Raw genomic sequence first — 21,633 nt, 5'->3', positions numbered from 1 at the left:
ATCTCTCAAAGCTAACCGGAACATCTTATAAATAGCAGGTACATAATATGTGCTTTTTTAAAATTTTAATTTTATTAAATATTCTAGTGTATGAAATAGAAAATTACAGGAGAGTATCTCTTGTCATTCGCTAATTAATTTCAAGATATTATGGCAACTATTAATTGCAAGTTTTAGATGATCTATAATTTGCAATAAAATTCGGGACAGATTTTTGTTTATAATTTTATTGAATTGAAATATAATACACAGAAACTATTTAAATAAGTATATTATATACTTATATATATACATATTTATATATATTTATTATTCCCTGTATATTCTGATGGAAAATTTCTTAAATTTAATATGTGTTAATAAACATAATAAAATAAAATAGTTAAAAATAATAAAATCTATTGCAAAAAACTTGACGTTTTATGGGAATAAATAATAACATTTTGACTAATTCTTATAAAGAAGTATTATTATTAATGTTTTTATTGTAATAAAATATAATAAAAGAATTTGTGAAAATAATTCCACGTAGCAATGCCAAATTTTTTGAAAAACAGATAAAATAATTCAATTTTTATTATACTTTATTATACTAAAAGTGACTTTACATTACTTGTGCGCAGTAATAAATGTTATAAAAATGTAAGAGGTAATAATATCACGAATTGACTATTTATTTTTTTCTTTACTTTTATATGTAAAAACTTTTACTTCTACATGTATACGCTAAAAATAGAAATTTTAATTTTTTTAACAATATATATACAGGGTGTCGCGAAACACCTTTAACATAATATTAATTAAAAACGCTCAGTGTATAAGCGCGCGCCGCATATAGCGCTTATCATGCCCTGAGCGTTTTTAATTAATAGTTCAATAATTATTGCGCTAATTGCAAAATGATACAAGACTTTTATGTTCAGTTTGACCTGCTCTATCTTCCCTAGAGAGTTGGGGCGATTATTACCGAACATCTTGTAGATATGTATAATATTGTTCGCTAAGCGTTTTTAATTAATATTTTAATTAATAATTATTGTGAAAATGGCAAAATGGTACAAGACTTTTTTCCTCAGTTTACTGTGCCTTACCTGCTCACAAGCGTTGTTAAGGGTGTCCCGGGACACCTTGTATATACAGGGTAGGCCATTTTAATCTATGCACTGTAATATCCCAAAATTCATAAGTTTAAGACAAAATCGACCATATCACTTAAAAAAGCACCCTGTATATATATATAATCACAATGTTACGTCCAGACTTGAGTGATGAGTCGACGGAAGGACGTTATTTACCTTTGTCAAAACACACTTATTATTCGAGCGCTTCTGACTCGAATAAACTGTGCAAGGCCCAAGACCTGTTAACAACCTCGACGGTCGCTCTTACCAGGTCAGTAGAGCGTTCGTTCGGTAAGGGTTTCGTCCCTTTTCGTAAGGCAATTTAATCCTTATTACGCCGGAGGGGACCTTGTGCGATCTAGGAATCGAGACGGTATAAGAAAAGTCAATTTTTAATCAACGAAAGAAATAAGTTTAAACTTATACATTAATTATTTTTAAATTAAGAAAGAATATAAATGTATATAAAAACTTTAAAAAATTACAAACATTGGTAAAAAATAGAAATTAACATTATATAAAAATTGAAAGAAAGAAACAGATCAATTAGAGCCAGGACGTATTTTTACTTTTTTTTTTACTACGCCTGCGCAGAACGCAGCAAGTTACATACTATCTATACAATGGTACAAACAATGTCAAAAATTTATTGAAGCTTTACTTTGCTAAGATAACAGTGGTATGCTTTCATAGCAAAGTAAAACTTTTGAATTTGACTGTACAACCAGGCCTAACTCTTCCCTCTCTCACGCTTCAGGCAACCCTCTTCCATGTATATAGTTCAGTAGTGGTATGGATCAAACTTTTACAAGTACCATTCAAAATAAAAAAAGAAAATAAAATCGCATTTTTCTGATATTTAATACTTCATTACATCTACACTTTTTGCATCCTCGTTCTAATTGGCTTGTATATTCAAATTCTAATTTTTTTATCAGGAAAGCTTATTTACATACTATGTTTATTATTTTTTTATTCCTCTAAAGCTATGCGTGCATACACACACACACACACACACACACACACACACACACACACACACACAATTATAATAAAAACACAATATTTTGTTTCTTAATTATGATGTTACTTTACTATGCTGTCTCTTTTATCTCTTATTTTTATTTAATTCAAACTATTATAATCTTATTTCCGTGTAGAATATATGACTGTAAAATAAGATATCGAGGTCTTCACAAGCTGCAATGAAATTTATCTCATTTTTTTGAGGCTATTAATTATGCTGCTTATTATAGCTGTCATTTTTATCATATATGCTATTTTAATATATGTACATATTTTATTACATCTTTTTCTCATACCGTAGCAAAACACTCTATAGATGCGATAAACAATCCACCAACGCCCAAAGTAAAAGTTTTCGATTGTCTTTGTAACAGAAACAGTATCATTCTCTGTATATGCAATGGAGCTACATACCATCGAGCATTATATCTAAAAAATGAGGTAATTATACAGAATAACGGACCACCTCCTGATGTCAATGACCTTGTCATATATTATTAAGGTCATGACCCTAAATAAGGTTCTCAAGATTTTAGCCGGCACTCGTTGTTTATTAAAAAGTTATTAAAAAAAATAGTTTGAAAAATGAGATGTAATTTTTCGTTTTTGTTGAAAGTGAAGTAACATTAAACATTGTATAATGATAAAATTATCGAAAGAGCTCCGAATTAATAAATATAAATAAGTAAGTAAGAAAGAGGCAATAGAAGCGAGGAGATGTGAATATAAAATTATAAGTTTTTTATATAGGTGATGTGTCGCAATTGTATTGACATTAAGTACATTAGTAACATTCTATAGAATGACGGAAATTATAATAAAGATTTGAACGTTTCGATTCATGTTTTGAATCCTCTTCAGCATAATATATAAATTAAATAAATGAATTATAAATAGATAAAAAAGAAATTAATGAAAAAACATCGCATAATAAAGGCGTAAGACATGTGTGAACATAAAATTCGTGATCGTATTCGCATGATTAAATGGATCAATGCCTCAGAACCGCTGTACATATTTATCGCATGTTAGTTGTATAAATTACATATATATAAAACGATCCAACTTGTTCGGCTCTTTTATTGTACGGCTTGCATAATAATCCCGCGAGGCAATTCTCCGAGGTTTCCAGACCGAGGGAGGTATGCAGTTAGATTGAGGGGTTAAGTCTGTATTAGTAAAATGAGTATAATAAATACCTGTTTGTAATAAAGTAATTTACCGTTAGTTTGTGTATAATGGTGGTGACTCAGAAAAAGCTGACAGGATATGCATTCCGTTTGTGTGTTGTTGAATCTATGGTATATATATCGCGACAACTGATGTTTAACGTGTGGTTATGCCGATGGTACAGATGGTAATGAGCTCAAGGGCGAAAAATACATTTAAGATGGAAAGAGTTAGATAGGTGACATTAGATCTTAGGCAGTTTGTTTATTATATCATTGTAAATAGCTGGCAAACATTCTATATCTGTTTGTAGATTTATGCTATTTATTTGTCGTTTAATGTATAACATTTCAGATATCAGTCTTTTTGTGTAATAGGGCTCATTATCTAGTATTTGTGCATTGTCTCAATCAAAGTCATGATTGTATATTAGGCGGTGGTCAGTGATCACTGATTTGTTGTTATTGGGCTTCATTATGTTGGTCTTATGTTCTTTTATCCTAGTATTCAGCTTTCTGCCCGTTTGACCAACATAAGAAGCGTCGCAATTTAGACAATTAATTTTGTATACCACGTTTGTTTTCATGGGACTAGGGATAGGATTTTTGTGTGTCTTAATAAATTTGTTCTTTAGTTTTTTGTGGGGAAGGGTTGCAAGAGGAGGGGCTCCGCCCACGCATTCAATGTATCACATTTAATAGATTCATTGAAAGTACGATTCATTATTGTCCTCAAAACAATTTCAAGTTTACAAGAAATGTCACGAACATACAGGTAAAATTTCAGTAAAAAAGATAAACAAAGACGAATTACTATTCTTGGGGATACAATATAACAATACGAAAAAATGGATACACGGTGTCCGAAAGTTACATATTGTCCATTAAATATTTTTTATTAATAACTTTTTAATAACGAGCGTCGGCTAAACCTTCAGTAACTTACTCATGACCTTGATAATTTATGTCAAGGTCATTGACATCGGGAGATGGTCCGTTATTCTGTGTAATTACCAAAAATGAATTATAAGCGACAAATCTCTCGATAAAATCCCTGAAGTGCATTGAAAAGTGTTTGTTATGAATTAACTTCAACAATATCATGCTTGTTGTGCTGAATTATTGATCTCTACATTTAATATAAGTATGAGTCTTTATGCATACTGTATATATTTTACTGAAGATTCTTACGCGGTAATATATACGTCATGATTATGATTCATTACAATTTGACAGGTATAATTGGCTAAAAACATATACAAGATAGTGCCACATGTAAATAGAGATGGCAATATGACTTCCTTTGTTGACGCAATCTAAAAAAATTAAATTAAAAAATATTTGGTCAATATATTTCCTCAATAATCAAATAATAGTTCTAATAATATATTTAATATTATATATTTATTAATTGCAATGAAAATTCTGTAATACATCATATATCAAAGTCATAACACGATAAAATACATTTAAACGACATGTAAAATATAATAAAATAAACTTTTTGCGAATTTAATCGCAAATATCTCAAAATTTTGACGTAATAAAAAATTTATGGACTGGAATCGTTAAAAAATAATTGCAGAAAATAATTATTATTTCTCTTGTGTTTTTTTATTTGATTAAGATAGACAATTCTGGCTGTACTTAATAAAAAGTACTGTTACATAATAATGTAATAAAACATTTGTATATTTCTGTACATTTTATGCTTGTCATTGTCTGAAAGTAAATTTATAATAACAATGAATTAGAAAACTTACTTGAAATAAATTGAGACTCAACGAGACTACTCCAAATAATACTAAAAAAAACATCATTGTTTCACAACTGTATTGCAAGTGTTTGGACAATCTTTAAAAATAAAAAAAATTTTTAATATAATATGTATGTCAACATATAACGTATTCTGATTACTGAGTTTATACAAACATCATAGCTTCTCGATGAATATTTACAGCACAAATTAAACCCTTAAATATCAAAATTTGTTTTCTCAGATTAATATTTTGTAACATGTCCATGCTCATTGCACATTGGATACGATAACTACAAATAATGTTCGTGTTGTAATTATATACAAATATTTATCAAATAGAGAATAATTGTTTTCGATTGTATTTAACTGATTTTTTTGAAAACTATCCGAATCTTTATGGCTATTTTTGCGTTCACCTGCTGATACCTGGCAATTTTGAACATTCCACAAACATGTTGAAGGTACGAGAGAAACATTGTTCCTGTCGCTACCGCTGTAGTTGTTCCAATACATATCGATGCAATAGAGTGAAATAGTATAAAATAAAAATATTCTTCTTCATCAAAAAAATATTCCGTCATAATTAGCAAGTGATGTGATCTTGACACGTTTGTCGGAAAAAAAATGTTCAAAATATTCGACCAAAATGATGCAACGATAAAAGCAAACATTGCGAAAACGGCAAATACTAAAAAAGTGTTAAGAAATATATTGCCATTTAAATTTCTGCTATATACATTTTACATTGGTTTATACATTACTTTATATTTTTGAACATATGTATATCCGTGAAAAAAATTTATATACAATCAAATATCAATATATATGTTTATAATTATATGTATTATAACATACGTTTATATATTTTTTTTCTTTTGTGCAATGTCTGTCCGTATATATCAAAAAAAAGATAAATAAAATAATAAGTATAATTGTAAAATAGAAGAATAATTTTAGAATTGTTTTTTTCTAGAAATTTGAATAAGCGAGACGAAATTGCGCTTATTAAAATGTATATCCAGAATGTTTTTGAATTAATTTGTCAAACTTGCTTTTTAGTCAGGATTTACAGAATGAATAATGTCAAAATGTCTCTTTTTTTGTTTTAAAGGTCACTCGTTCTCTTATCAATTGGTACATGCTTTCAGGTTAGAGACAATTAACAAAACATTTAACAATTAAATATTAATTACTGTAAAACAATAAAGAGAATAAACCCAGATTATTTCAACATCATTCATTTCTATAGTTTTGTAACTTAAATAGCTAATATTTCTTAAAAGAAACGTTTGCGAGAAAAGGCTTCTATAAAAAATTATTTTTTTAACTTCTAAATTCATATTTTAAGCTTGGTTACTTAACCTGTCAGCATCTTGCATAATAACGTGTAAATAATATTTTCTTACTAATTAAAAAATGTGTCGAAAAAAATTTTCTCTTAATTATTTTTTTATTTGTATACTTTTTACTATTTATCTTGTATGTAAGACTAAAATTACACACACAAAAACATATATAGACATATTTTATATGTAATTGTATACACTTATATTAAATTTTATTGATTGTATCTTGATACTTCTTCCTGGATAATAATTTAATATTTAATTTTCTTTCTTTAATTTATTTTTAATTTTTTTTATCCATTTACGCATTTACTTTTAATTGCAATCATGAATACATTGCAACTATACCTTTTCTACTATATACTGTATTGTATATTATACTATATATTATACATTATATATTATAAAAAGATTGATAGAAGATGAAGGCAAAGAAAATTGATGCTGAAGAAAGGAAGAATAGAAAAAAAAATAAAAGATGAGAAATAGAATTGTAAACAGCAATTCAAGCCTTTATGAATTCATAAGAAAAAAGAGAATGAAAGATGTAGAAACAAAAAAAATATTGTGCGAGAGAGAGAGAGAGAGAGAGAGAGAGAGAGAGAGAGAGAGAGAGAGAGAGAGAGAGAGAGAGAAAGAGTTGCATGAGCAAAGAAGTTAGATATTATAATATATAAAATCCGAGATGGTAATAAAGATTAATTACTAAATTAAATACAGAATGTAAATTAAATAAGGTTAGTTTTTATAAACATATAAAAGAAAAAAAACTAAAAAATTTTACTACGATTTCTGTAACCCCTAAAGGGAAAGAGTAATAAATACATGTACACAGAAAGATAATTATAATTGTAAAATCAATTTTCCAATTTTTCGATTTTCTGAAAGTGAAATCTTGACAGCACTTGCGTGTCAAGACAATTATCTTACTTGTAAGTGCAATGGTATAACGTTTGCTATTACGTCCATATTCGTCTACAATAGCTATTTCTGTTTCATCTGTTAACCCATTATATACATGTAGCAGTTCTTCCAATAAATTCCTCACCTGTTTTAGCAACTTAATATGTTGATTTTTGTACTTAATAAGCCACAAAACATAAAAATGTAAAAACTTATGTATTTGATAACTATGTTTTATCCCATCAGATGAGTAAACTTTGAGTCAACTCATAAAGTTATTAACTGTATATAAGCTGTATAAGTCTTTAACTCTGTAAGATATCAACTTACAGCTTTGACAGAGAACATGTTGTATTTGATTACAAAAAGTAAATAGAAAAATATGGAAGATAGAACTTTGGTAATGAGATCCGGAGTACATTTTTGTGAGACAAATATGGTACACTGCAAACAGTAATTTTATTTACAAATTTATACTGAAAAGCTCCATTATATAAAAATTGAAAGAAAGAAACAGGTCAATTAGAGCCAGGATGTAAAAAGTAGTACGTAATAACTTGACAATTTAATTTTTACTTCTTTTTTTTTTGTTACTGCGCCTACGTAGAACGCAACAAATTACATACTATGTATACAGTGATACAGACAATGTCAAAAATTTATTGAAGCTTTACCTTGCTAAAATAATAGTGGTATATGCTTTCATAGTGTGAGAGAGAGTGTGTGTGTGTGAGAGAAAGAGAAGATGCATTTGTTTTATGTACGCGTGATTGGTGTGTACGTATGATTGATGCATGATTGGCAGCGAAATGCGCAACGCGCGTATGCATACATGAGAGCGCGACATAAGTCCGCGACAATTGAATAGCAAAAAAAAAAAAAATATTATGACACATCAGGAGAAGACATTAAGACATTAGTGTGTGTGCAGTTTTATCGCGAGGTTTCTTTTTGAGGTGATTTAATTTTCCGTTTGATTAGTGTCCCTTTTCTTTCGGGATAGTTTAACTATTTAATAGATAGCAAGAAAATATTATCCCACAATAGTAAAGCAAAACTTTTGAATTTGATTGTACGACGAAACCTAACTCTTCCCTCTTTCACGCTTTAGGCAACTCTCTTTTATGTATATAGTAGTGATATGGATCAAACTTTTATAGGTAAATGTACCATTTAAAATCGAAAAAGAAAATAAAATCGCATATTTTTCTGATATTTAATTCTTCATTACATCTACACTTTTTGCATCCTCGTTCTAATTGGCTTGTATATTCAGATTCTGATTTTTTTATCAGGAAAGGTTATTTACATATTATGTTAATTACTTTAATATTCCTCCAAAGCTATGCGCGCATACGTACACACACACACACACACACACACACACACACACACACACACACACACACACACACACACACACAGAGAGAAAGAAAGAGAGAGATAGAGATAGAGAGAGAGAGAGAGAGAGAGAGAAAACATAAACATATAAAATGTGTATTTTGTATTAATAAATCTTTTCTCAAAATTGATAATACTTGTGACAGATTATTATTTATAACATAAACATTGAAAAAAACAGAATACATGTATACGTAGAATTATACATCTGTGCAAATGTTTAATATTAATTTTTTATGTATATGGGTTATAATTTTATTATATATATGTATTATGCCTCATTTTAAATAATGCAATTTTAAAACAAAAATTTTTCCCACAATAATCTACATTCGAAAATATCTTATCTTCAAAAAGATCTTATTTAAAAACATCAATGACTTTGATCTAATCTTCAGAAGATTATACCCAAAGTCAAATCTATATTTTTATTATGTGCTCTTCTCAAAACTGTACAATTTTTGTCTATGAGTTACAAAAAAGATGTTAAAATGTATTGTTCAAAATAAAATACTCTCTACATATACAGATAGTGTGTGTGTATACTACTTAAAAATATAAGAAATACTTTTCATACTTAAAAATTTGACTATTTTCAAACCATTGCAACTCAAAGAAAAATTATATACATACATAGTTTGTGTGTGTGTGTGTGTGTATATTATATAACTAAACTATAAGCAAAGTTATGATTATATACAATTGTAATATAGTTGACATAATAATTTAATGTTAATCTAATTTATGATATTTAAATTCTATATCAAAAATATAGAAATAGATTGCTTCACAGTAATTAAAATTATATGAAAATATTTACATTCACTATTAAAACTTACCTGAAATATAACGTGTGTCGTTAGAATACAAGATAGACAAATAAATTGAAGTCGAGTAAAATTTGATTGTTGATAAGGCCACAGACCAATAGCGAGTAGAAGAATCCTATTCAGATTAAAGTATTTAGTCTCGATGTCAATCATTTTTTTCAAAACACTGGGACGTGTATGACTGGTGGAGTAGCTGACGAGACTTACTGTTATCCCCTCTTTTATCCATTGATCGATCAACTATTATTCACTGTTTTCTTTTGGTGTAAATTTGAGCACAAATTACTTAATTTCGTATGATACAAGGCGACATAAGATATTATCTTGTGCATTTTCTTTACCTTACTCGGAATACAGTCTCTATCTATGCGATCGATATAATAACTGAAATTAACCAAATATCTTATTTTCCATAAGAAAATAAGAAAATACTTACATTCATTGAGAATATTTACGCAAAAGTCGCGCACGCGTAGTCGTCACATTTTTTATACCACAATTTCACACCCTTCAGTTTCTTGTGCGCATTCGTAACGTACACTTCTCTCCATAACATGTACTCCTCGACAAAAATGTTCAGTTTTTCAGTATCTTTCTATTCTATAGCTCGTGTTACTTTTGAAGATGAATTGATCAGGTCTGCGTAGAGCGTTTTTAATAATTATTTTAATATTATTTATAGAGCATTTTTGTTTATTAATTCAATATCTTAAAATGTGCATTAGAAATCGTGTATTTATAAATAAATGTTCAATGGTAAATTACACATACGTGAATATTCATATGTGAACGTGTCTGCGTGTAATGTTGGTAAGTCAAATTTAAGAAAGAATCCCTCGAGTTTTTCACAATTTTTAAAATTTATGTAATTAAATAAAACTTGTTAAATTTATTCTAAATTTTTAATTTATTTAATTTGTATGTAATTGTCTCTTCTTTGTTTCCATTTCTTTTTTTTCTTTTCTTTTCTGTTTTTTGTATTATATAAGTATATGTTTTGAGACTGATTTATAATATGTTTTTGAAAGAAAAACAAAGTTGTTGTGCATTTAGGAGAAAACAAAACTAAAATAATGATGTTAAAGTTTATCGATTCATCTTAATTTCTACGAAAATATAAAAATAATTTATTTTTTCACATTATTAAAGTTTTGCTTATCATATGTGTAAAAATTAAAAAATCATATAAATTATTTTTAAAAAATTAGTTATTTTTAACAAAATATTAATTTCGTTATATCAACACATGCAGATAGAATGATATTTAGTAATGGATAAAATGACGAAAGATCAAGTTACAAATAGCTTTTTTAATTGAATTTTTTTCAATAGTAAAATGGAATAAACTTTATATTGTTTTTATATTATATTTGAAAGCAGTATTAAAATATAAGAAACATAAACATAAAATTTATATTATCTATTTGAAAAAATTATTATTAAAATATTAAATATTAAATTAAAAGCAATTATTTATAAATATACATAATGTAAGATTATATTAAATTAGAAGTATATAAAAAAAAATTATTAATTATTTAGAGATATTTAAGAAACTATACATATGTCAATGTCACTAATACAACGTCAATGACAACGATTTACCGGGCAAAAATATGACGATACGGTTGAGTGGGGCCAGACAAGCGATGTTAGGACACAAAACTCACCCCACGTGTCAATCGTACAAAGAAAAAGGGATTGTTGAAGTGAAAGAGACCTAAAGACTGGTAAGTACGTGTATCGAGTACTAGCAGCTGGAAAACATGGATTTGCAGGTTAGGTCAAATACATTTTACCGAGCCAAATAAGTAATCGTAAAATTGCATTAGATTTTCTCATTAAATAAAAAAAAAAATAATATGCGCAATAATTAAATTATAATTATTTTTAATTATTTGACATTATTAAATCTTCTAGAATAACAATCAATTTTTTTCTATTGCTATAGTATGTAAAAAGCTTATTCACATTCTATTTTATTTACACAAAGCAATAATTTATAATAAAGTAATTGAAAATAATGAAGTTCTATTTAACAAATTACTTGTAAAATATTACATTTTTAATTTCTTTCACAGAATATTTGCATACGTTTTTGTATACTTATTTTACACCAAATTTACATATATAAGATAATGTACATATAGTTAACGCATTATAAATTAATTTTCTAGTTTTTTTATGTACGGAACAGTTTTATTCTATATCTTTTAACTAATTTTTACAAAGTTTATTACTTTTTTGTGTATTGTGCTGTGCTTTATCTTTGCTTCATATATACATACTGCACAATAATTAGGAAGAAAGCATTTACATTTTTTTTTTAAATAGACAAAGTTCAAACAACTGTAACTTTGAAAAAAATGGACAAAACTTAAATTTAAAGGAAAGGAGTTTTAAACTTTGAAATTTTTGCGGTTTTGAAATTTTTTTAAATTTTAATGGAAAAAAAATAAAAAAATGTTTCTGTTCCTCTTACTGCCACTTACAATTAGTAAAACACAATGTAGTGTCAGTGTACTGGAAACCAATTTTTTAACATTAATTGACTTTATTTCCCATTTTTTCTTACTGAAATTAAGCAATTTCATAATTTCTAGTACATTTTGCCTCATAAAATTATAGTGACCATCATGAAAAAATATTATAGCTATTCGACCATTCTTTGTCAAATATAGTGTACTTCAAAGTGTAAAAAAACGTGTAGTTCAAAAATTTGTGAATTATCCACACAATTGCTTTCTTAAAAAAAAGGAAAAGTTGATAATTTTTACGTTATTTTTATCTCTTTATAGCATGTTTAAATGTTTGTTTAAAAAATCTGATTATTATTCCATTTGATAGAGCAAAGTTCCAGCTTTAAGAATCTTTTTTGCTCATAGCGGTGTACGATGATTTTTAACGAAGTTATTAGCAATCAAAGTCAAGGTGCTCACTTTTTATTTGATGGAAGGCAACTCAGTAAAAAAATTGTTAACAAATAAAAAAAATGATTTTATTGAGAAAACTTTTCACATTTGAAAGTTTAAAATTTTCGTAGATTTTTTTTAGGCACGTAACAGGCCCAGAAAGTAAAAAACAAATTTTGCATTTTGTTCAGCTCGTAGTTTTCTACATGTAAAAGTAATGAAATTCACAGGAACATATAAATAATGGTAAGTTTTTGAAAGTAAAGGTTTCAAGCTTTAAAAATTTTTTTCACATTTAAATTTTGTTCATTTTAACGAAGTTACAGTTGGTCGAATTTTTCCTACTTTTTAAGAAAATTTAACTGTTCCATAATTGCAGAATTTACACACACACACACACACACACGCACGCATGCACGCACGCACGCATGCACGCACGCACGCACGCGCGCATGCACACATAATTATAATAAAAACACAATATTTTGTTTCTTAATTACGATGTTTCTTTATTATGTCTCTTTTATCTCTTAATTTTATTTAATTCAAACTATTATAATCTTATTTCCGTGTAGAATATATGACTGTAAAATAAGATATCGAGGTTTTCACGAGCTGCAATGTAATTTATTTCATTTTTTTCAGGCTATTATTTATGCTGCTTATTATACTTGTCATTTTTATCGCATACGCTATATATTTTAATATATGTACATATTTTATTACATCTTTTTCTCATACCGTAGCAAAACACTCTATAGATGCGATAAACAATCCACCAACGCCCAAATTAAAAGTTTTCGATTGTCTTTGTAACAGAAACAGTATCATTCTCTGTATATGCAATGGAGCTACATACCATCGAGCATTATATCTAAAAAATGAGGTAATTATACAGAATAACGGACCATCTCCTGATGTCAATGACCTTGACATATATTATTAAGGTCATGACCCTAAATAAGGTTCTCAAGGTTTTAGCCGGCACTCGTTGTTTATTAAAAAGTTATTAAAAAAAAATAGTTTGAAAAATGAGATGTAATTTTTCGTTTTTGTCGAAAGTGAAGTAACATTAAACAATGTATAATGACTTTATAGTAAACGCGTGGGCGCCTGCACTCCTATCGCATAAAAAACGAACCCAACCCAATCTGTATCACAAAGCAAAATCTAATATACTTTAGATACAGGTGGAGTTGGGTTAGTTTTTTGTGGGGAAGGGTTGCAAGGGGAGGGGCTCCGCCTACGCATTCAATGTATCACATTTAATAGATCCATTGAAAGTACGATTCATTATTGTCCTCAAAAGAATTTCAAGTTTACAAGAAATGTCACGAACATAGAAGTAAAATTTCAATAAAAAAGATAAACAAAGACGAATTACTATTCTCAGCGATACAATATAACAATACGAAAACATGGCTACACGGTATCCGAAAGTTACATATTGTCTATTATACATTTTTTATTAATAACTTTTTAATAAACAACGAGCGCCTAAGACCTTCAGTACCTTACTCATGACCTTGATAATTTATGTCAAGGTCATTGACATCGGGAGGTGGTCCGTTATTCTGTATAACTACCAAAAATGAATTATAAGCGACAAATCTCTCGATAAAATCTCTGTGCATTGAAAAATGTTTGTTATGAGTTAACTTTAACAATATCATGCTTGTTGTGCTGAATTATTGATCTCTACATTTAATATAAGTATATGAGTCTTTATGCATACTGTATATATTTTACTGAAGATTCTTACGCGGTAACATATACGTCATGATTATGATTCATTACAATTTGACAGATATAATTGGCTAAAAACATATACAAGATAGCCGCAGATGCACCTAGAAACGGCAATATGACTTCTTCTGTTGACGCAATCTAAAAAAATTAAATTAAAAATTATTTGGTCCTCAATAATAGTTCTAATAATATACTTAATATTATATATTGATTAATTACTATGAAAATACATTATATATCAAAGTCATAACATGATAAAATACATTTAAAATATATCTATAATATCTTAAAATAATCTTTTTGCGAATATAATCGCAAATATCTCAAAATTTTGACGTAATAAGAAATTTATGGACTGGAATCGTTCAAAAATAATTGTAAAAAATAACTACTATTTCTCTTGTGTTTTTTTTTAGTTTATTAAGATAAGCGATTCTGACTGTACTTAATAAAAAGTACTGGCACATAATAATGTAATGAAACATTCGTATTTCTGCACATCATATGCTTGTTATCGTCTGAGAGTAGATTTATAATAACTATGAATCAGAAAACTTACTCGAAATAAATTGAGACTCAGCGAGACTACTCCAAATAATACTAAAAAAAACATCATTGTTTCACAACTGTATTGCAAGTGTTTGGACAATCTTTGAAAATAAAAAAATTTATTAATATAAAATGTATGTCTACATATAACGTATTCTGATTATCGAGTTTATACAAACTTCATAGCTTCTCGATGAATATTTACAGCACAAATTAAACTCTTAAATATCAAAATTTGTTTTCTAAGATTAATATTTTGTAACATATCCGTGCTCATTGCACATTGGATGCGATAACTATAAATAATGTTCGTGTTGTAATTATTTACAAATATTTATCAAATAGAGAATAATTGTTTTTGATTAAATTTAACTGATTTTTTTGAAAATTATCCGAATCTTTATGGCCATTTTTGCGTTCACCTGCTGATACCTGGCAATTTTGAACATTCCACAAACATGTTGAAGGTACGAGAGAAACATTGTTCCTGTCGCTACCGCTGTAGTTGTGCCGATGCACATCGATGCAATAGAGTGAAATAGTATAAAATAAACATATTCTTCATCATCAAAAAAATATTCCGTCATAATTAGCAAGTGATGTGATCTTGACACGTTTGTCGGGAAAAAAATGTTCAAAATATTCGACCAAAATGATGCAACGATAAAAGCAAACATTATGATAACGGCAAATACTAAAAAAATGTTGGAAAATATATTGCCAATTAAATTTCTGTTATATACATTTTACATTGGTTTATACATTACCTTATATTTTTGTACATATGTATATCCGTGAAAAAAATTTATATATAATAAAATATAAATATATGTTTATAATTATATGTATTATAAGATATGTTTATATATTTTTTTTCTCTTGTGCAATCTCTTATTGTATATACCAAAAAAAGATAAATAAAATAATAAGAATAATTGAAAAATAGAAGAATAATTTTAGAATAGTTTTTTTTAGAAATTTGAATAAGTGAGACGAAATTGCGCATATAAAAATGTATATCCAGGATGTTTTTGTATTAATTTGCCAAACTTGTCTTTTAGTCAAGTTTTACAGAATGAATAATGTCAAAATATCTCTTTTTTTGTTTTGAAAGTCACTTGTTCTCTCATCGATTGATACATGCCTTCGGGTTAGAGACAATTAACACATCATTTAATAATTAAAAAATATTAATTACTGTAAAACAATAAAGAGAATAAACCTAAATTATATCATTTATTTCTATAGTTTTCTAACTTAAGAAACTAATATTTCTTAAAGGAAACGTTTGCGAAGAAAGACTTCTATAAAAAATTATTTTTTTGATTTTTAAATTTATATTTCAAGCTTGGCTACTTAACCTGTCAGCATCCTGCATAATAACGTGTAAATAATGTTTTCTTAATAATTAAAAAATGTGTCAAAAAAAATTTCTTCTTAATTATTTTTTATTTGCATGCTTTTTACTATTTATCTTGAATGTAAGACTAAAATTACACACACAAAAAACATATATAGACATATTTTATATGTAATTGTATACATTTATATTAAATTTTATTGATTGTATCTTAATTGATACTTCTATTGATTGATACTTCTTCCTGAATAATAATTTAATATTTAATTTACTTTCTCTAATTTACTTTTAATTTTTTTTTATCCATTTACGCATTCACTTTTAATTGCAATCATGAATACATTGCAACTATATCTTTACTACTATATATTGTTTACTGTATACTGTATACTATATTATACTATATATTATACATTATATATTATAAAGAGATTGATAGAAGATGCAGACAAAGAAGATTGATGCTGATAAAAGGAAAAATAGAAAAGAGAATAAAAGGTATAGAAATAAAAAAATATTGTGCGAGAGAGAGAAAGAGAGAGAGAGAGAGAGAGAGAGAGAGAGAGAGAGAGAGAGAGAGAGAGAGAGAGAGAGAGAGAGAGAGAGAGAGAGAGAGAGAGAGAGAGAGAGAGAGAGAGAGAGAGAGAGAGAGAGAGAGAGAGAGAGAGAGAGAGAGAGAGAGAGAGAGAGAGAGAGAGAGAGAGAGAGAGAGAGAGAGAGAGAGAGAGAGAGAGAGAGAGAGAGAGAGAGAGAGAGAGAGAGAGAGAGAGAGAGAGAGAGAGAGAGAGAGAGAGAGAGAGAGAGAGAGAGAGAGAGAGAGAGAGAGAGAGAGAGAGAGAGAGAGAGAGAGAGAGAGAGAGAGAGAGAGAGAGAGAGAGAGAGAGAGAGAGAGAGAGAGAGAGAGAGAGAGAGAGAGAGAGAGAGAGAGAGAGAGAGAGAGAGAGAGAGAAAGAGAGAGAGAGAGAGAGAGAGAGAGAGAGAGAGAGAGAGAGAGAGAGAGAGAGAGAGAGAGAGAGAGAGAGAGAGAAGAGAGAGAGAGAGAGAGAGAGAGAGAGAGAGAGAGAGAGAGAGAGAGAGAGAGAGAGAGAGAGAGAGAGAGGAGAGAGAGAGAGAGAGAGAGAGAGAGAGAGAGAGAGAGAGAGAGAGAGAGAGAGAGAGAGAGAGAGAGAGAGAGAGAGAGAGAGAGAGAGAGAGAGAGAGAGAGAGAGAGAGAGAGAGAGAGAGAGAGAGAGAGAGAGAGAGAGAGAGAGAGAGAGAGAGAGAGAGAGAGAGAGAGAGAGAGAGAGAGAGAGAGAGAGAGAGAGAGAGAGAGAGAGAGAGAGAGAGAGAGAGAGAGAGAGAGAGAGAGAGAGAGAGAGAGAGAGAGAGAGAGAGAGAGAGAGAGAGGAGAGAGAGGAAGAAAGAGAGTCGCATGAGCAAAGAAGTTAGATATTATAATATATAAAATAAGAGATAGTAATAAAGATTAATTACTAGATTAAAAACAGAATATAAGTTAAATAAGATTAGTTATTGTAAGCATGCATAAGAAAAAGAAAAACTAAAAAAATTTTACTACGATTTCCGTAACCCCAAAGTGGAAGAGTAATAATAACATGTACACAGAGAAATTATTATAATTGTAAAATCAATTTTTCAATTTTTCGATTTTCTAAAAGTGAAATCTTGACAGCACTTGCGTGTTAAGAAGATTATCTTACTTGTAAGTGCAATGGTGTAACGTTTGCTATTACGTCCATATTCGTCTACAATAGCAATTTCTGTTTTATCTATTAACCCATTGTATACATGTAGTAGTTCTTCCAATAAATCCTTTACCTGTTTTAGCAACTTTATATGTTGATTTTTGTATTTAATAAGCCAGAAAATATAGAAACGTAAAAACTTATTTGATAAGTATGTTTTATCCCGTCAGATGAGTAAACTTTGAGTCAACTCATAAAGTTATTAACTGTATATAAGCTGTATAAGTCTTTAACTCTGTAAGCTATCAACTTACAGCTTTGACAGAGAACATGTTGTATTTGATTACAAAAAGTAAATAGAAAAATATGGAAGATAGAACTTTGGTAATGAGATCCGGAGTACATTTTTGTGAGATAAATATGGTACACTGCAAACAGTAATTTTATTTACAAATTTATACTGAAAAGCTCCATTATATGAAAATTGAAAGAAAGAAACAGGTCAATTAGAGCCAGGATGTAAAAAGTAGTACGTAATAACTTGACAATTTAATTTTTTTTTTTTTTTTGGTACTGCGCCTACGCAGAACGCAACAAATTACATACTATGTATACAGTGATACAGACAATGTCAAAAATTTATTGAAGTTTTACCTTGCTAAGATAATAGTGGTATATGCTTTCATAGTAAAGCAAAACTTTTGAATTTGATTGTACGACGAAACCTAACTCTTCCCTCTTTCACGCTTTAGGCAACCCTCTTTTATGTATATAGTTCAGTAGTGATATGGATCAAACTTTTATAGGTAAGTGTACCATTTAAAATGGAAAAAGAAAATAAAATGCTTATTTTTCTGATATTTAATACTTCATTACATCTACACTTTTTGCATTCTCGTTCTAATTGGCTTGTATATTCAAATTCTGATTTTTTTATCAGAAAAGGTTATTTACATATTATGTTTATTATTTTTTTATTCCTCTAAAGCTATGCGCGCATACGCACACATAGAGAGAGAGAGAGAGAGAGAGAGAGAAAGAAAACATAAACATATAAAATGTGTATTTTATATTAATAAATCTTTTCTCAAAATTGATAATACTTGTGACAGATTTTTATTTATAACATAAACATTGAAAAAAACAGAATACATGTATACGTAGAATTATACATCTGTGCAAATGTTTAATATTAATTTTTTATGTATGTAGGTTGTAATTTTATTATATATATGTATTATGCCTCATTTTAAATAATGCAATTTTAAAACAAAAATTTTTCCCACAATAATCTACATTCGAAAATATCTTATCTTCAAAAAGATCTTATTTAAAAACATCGATGACTTTGATCTAATCTTCAGAAGATTATACCCAAAGTCAAATCTATATTTTTATTATGTGCTTTTCTCGAAACTGTACAATTTTTGTCTATGAGTTACAAAAAAAATGTTAAAATGTATTGTTCAAAATGAAATACTCTCTACATATACAAATAGTGTGTGTGTATACTACTTAAAAATATAAGAAATACTTTTTATACTTAAAAATTTGACTATTTTCAAACCAGTGCAACTCAAAGAAAAATTATATACATACATAGTTTATATATATATGTTTGCGTGTGTGTGTGTGTGTGTGTGTATATATTATATAACTAAACTATAAGCAAAGTTATGATTATATACAATTGTAATATAGTTGACATAATAATTTAATGTTAATCTAATTTATGATATTTAAATTTTATATCAAAAATATAGAAAAAGATTGCTTCATAGTATAATTAAAATTATATGAAAATATTTACATTCACTATTAAAACTTACCTGAAATATAACGTGTGTCGTTAGAATACAAGATAGACAAATAAATTGAAGTCGAGTAAAATTTGATTGTTGATAAGGCCACAGGCCAATAATGAGTAGAAGAATTCTATTCAGATTAAAGTATTTAGTCTCGATGTCGATCATTTTTTTCAAAACACTGGGACGTGTATGACTGGTGGAATAGCTGACGAGACTTACTGTTATCCCCTCTTTTATCCATTGATCGATCAACTATTATTCACTGTTTCCTTTGGTGTAAATTTTAGCACAAATTACTTAATTTCGTATGATACAAGGCGACATAAGATATTATCTTGTGCATTTTCTTTACCTTACTCGGAATACAGTCTCTATCTATGCGATCGATATAATAACTGAAATTAACCGAATATCTTTTTTTCTATAAGAAAATAAGAAAATACTTACATTCATTGAGAATATTTACGCAAAAGTCGCGCACGCGTAGTCGTTACATTTTTTTATATCACAATTTCACACCCTTCAGTTTCTTGTGCGCATTCGTAACGTACACTTCTCTCCATAACATGTACTCCTCGACAGAAATGTTCAGCTTTTCAGTATCTTTCTATTCTATAGCTCGTTTTGAAGATGAATTGATCAGGTCTGCGTAGAGCGTTTTTAATAATTATTTTAATTTTATTTATAAAATATTTTTGTTTATTAATTCAATCTCTTGAAATGTGCATTAGAAATCGTGTATTTATAAATAAATGCTCAATGATAAATTACACATACGTGAATATTCATATGTGTACGTGGCTTCGTGTAATGTTGGTAAGTCAAATTTAAGAGAGAATCCCTCGAGTTTTTCACTATTTTTAAAATTTATTTAATTAAATAAAACTTGTTAAATTTATTCTAAATTTTTAATTTATTTAATTTGTATGTAATTGTGTCTTCTTTGTTTCCCTTTCTTTTTTTCCTTTTCTTTTTTGTTTTTTGTATTATATAAGTGTATGTTTTGAGACTGATTTATAATATGTTTTTAAAAGAAAAACAAAGTTGTTATGTATTTAGGAGAAAACAAAACTAAAATAATAATGTTAAAGTTTGTCGATTCATCTTAATTTCTACGAAAATATAAAAATAATTTATTTTTTCACATTATTAAAGTTTTGCTTATCATATGTGTAAAAATTAAAAAATCATATAAATTATTTTTAAAAAATTAGATATTTTTAACAAAATATTAATTTCGTTATATCAACACATGCAGATAGAATGATATTTAGTAATGGATAAGATGACGAAAGATCAAGTTACAAATAGCTTTTTTAATTGAATTTTTTTCAATAGTAAAATGGAATAAACTTTATATTGTTTTTATATTATAACATTATATTTGAAAGCAGTATTAAAATATAAGAAACATAAACATAAAATTTATATTATCTATTTGAAAAAATTATTATTAAAATATTAAATATTAATTTAAAAGCAATTATTTATAAATATACATAATGTAAGATTATATTAAATTAGAAGTATATAAGAAATAATTATTAATTATTTAGAGATATTTAAGAAACTAAATTAAATAATATAAATATCATATGTCAATGTCACTAATACAACGTTAATGACAACGATTTACCGGGCAAAAATATGACGATACGGTTGAGTGGGGCCAGACAAGCGATGTTAGGACTCAGAACTCACCCCACGTGTCAATCGTACAAAGAAAAAGGGATTGTTGAAGTGAAAGAGACCTAAAGACTGGTTAGTACGTGTATCGAGTACTAGCAGCTGGAAAACATGGATTTGCAGGTTAGGTCAAATACATTTTACCGAGCCAAATAAGTAATCGTAAAATTGCATTAGATTTTCTCATTGAATAAAAAAAAAAATAATATGCGCAGTAATTAAATTATAACTATTTTTAATTATTTGACATTATTAAATCTTCTAGAATAACAATCAATTTTTTTCTATTGCTATAGTATGTAAAAAGCTTATTCACATTCTATTGTATT

The 21,633-nt window shown here is 27.9% G+C and overlaps 2 protein-coding genes across 2 annotated transcripts; both read right to left on the bottom strand.

The window, feature by feature from the left end:
* Positions 1-2,189: 2,189 nt before the first annotated feature.
* LOC140671129 (uncharacterized) lies at positions 2,190-9,742 on the bottom strand. Its single transcript, XM_072902249.1, has 9 exons — positions 9,565-9,742; positions 7,655-7,768; positions 7,352-7,469; positions 5,502-5,763; positions 5,249-5,365; positions 5,080-5,170; positions 4,508-4,632; positions 2,444-2,576; positions 2,190-2,321 (listed from the first exon to the last, which is right to left on the bottom strand). Exons 1-9 carry the CDS (start codon positions 9,706-9,708, stop codon positions 2,268-2,270), a joined length of 1,158 nt encoding a protein of 385 aa, XP_072758350.1. The 5' UTR covers positions 9,709-9,742; the 3' UTR covers positions 2,190-2,267.
* A 3,240-nt stretch (positions 9,743-12,982) lies between these two features.
* Positions 12,983-19,802, bottom strand: LOC140671128 (uncharacterized). The gene is made up of 9 exons (XM_072902247.1): positions 19,640-19,802; positions 18,125-18,238; positions 17,826-17,943; positions 15,198-15,459; positions 14,945-15,061; positions 14,776-14,866; positions 14,230-14,354; positions 13,209-13,341; positions 12,983-13,082 (listed from the first exon to the last, which is right to left on the bottom strand). Exons 1-9 carry the CDS (start codon positions 19,781-19,783, stop codon positions 13,029-13,031), a joined length of 1,158 nt encoding a protein of 385 aa, XP_072758348.1. The 5' UTR covers positions 19,784-19,802; the 3' UTR covers positions 12,983-13,028.
* Between the last annotated feature and the right edge of the window lie 1,831 nt (positions 19,803-21,633).

Source organism: Anoplolepis gracilipes, chromosome 11 (assembly GCF_047496725.1).
Source record: "Anoplolepis gracilipes chromosome 11, ASM4749672v1, whole genome shotgun sequence".
Taxonomy (NCBI): domain Eukaryota; kingdom Metazoa; phylum Arthropoda; class Insecta; order Hymenoptera; family Formicidae; genus Anoplolepis; species Anoplolepis gracilipes.
The sequence above is the reverse complement of the archived record's forward strand: the minus strand, read 5'-3'. Positions and strand labels throughout refer to the sequence as shown.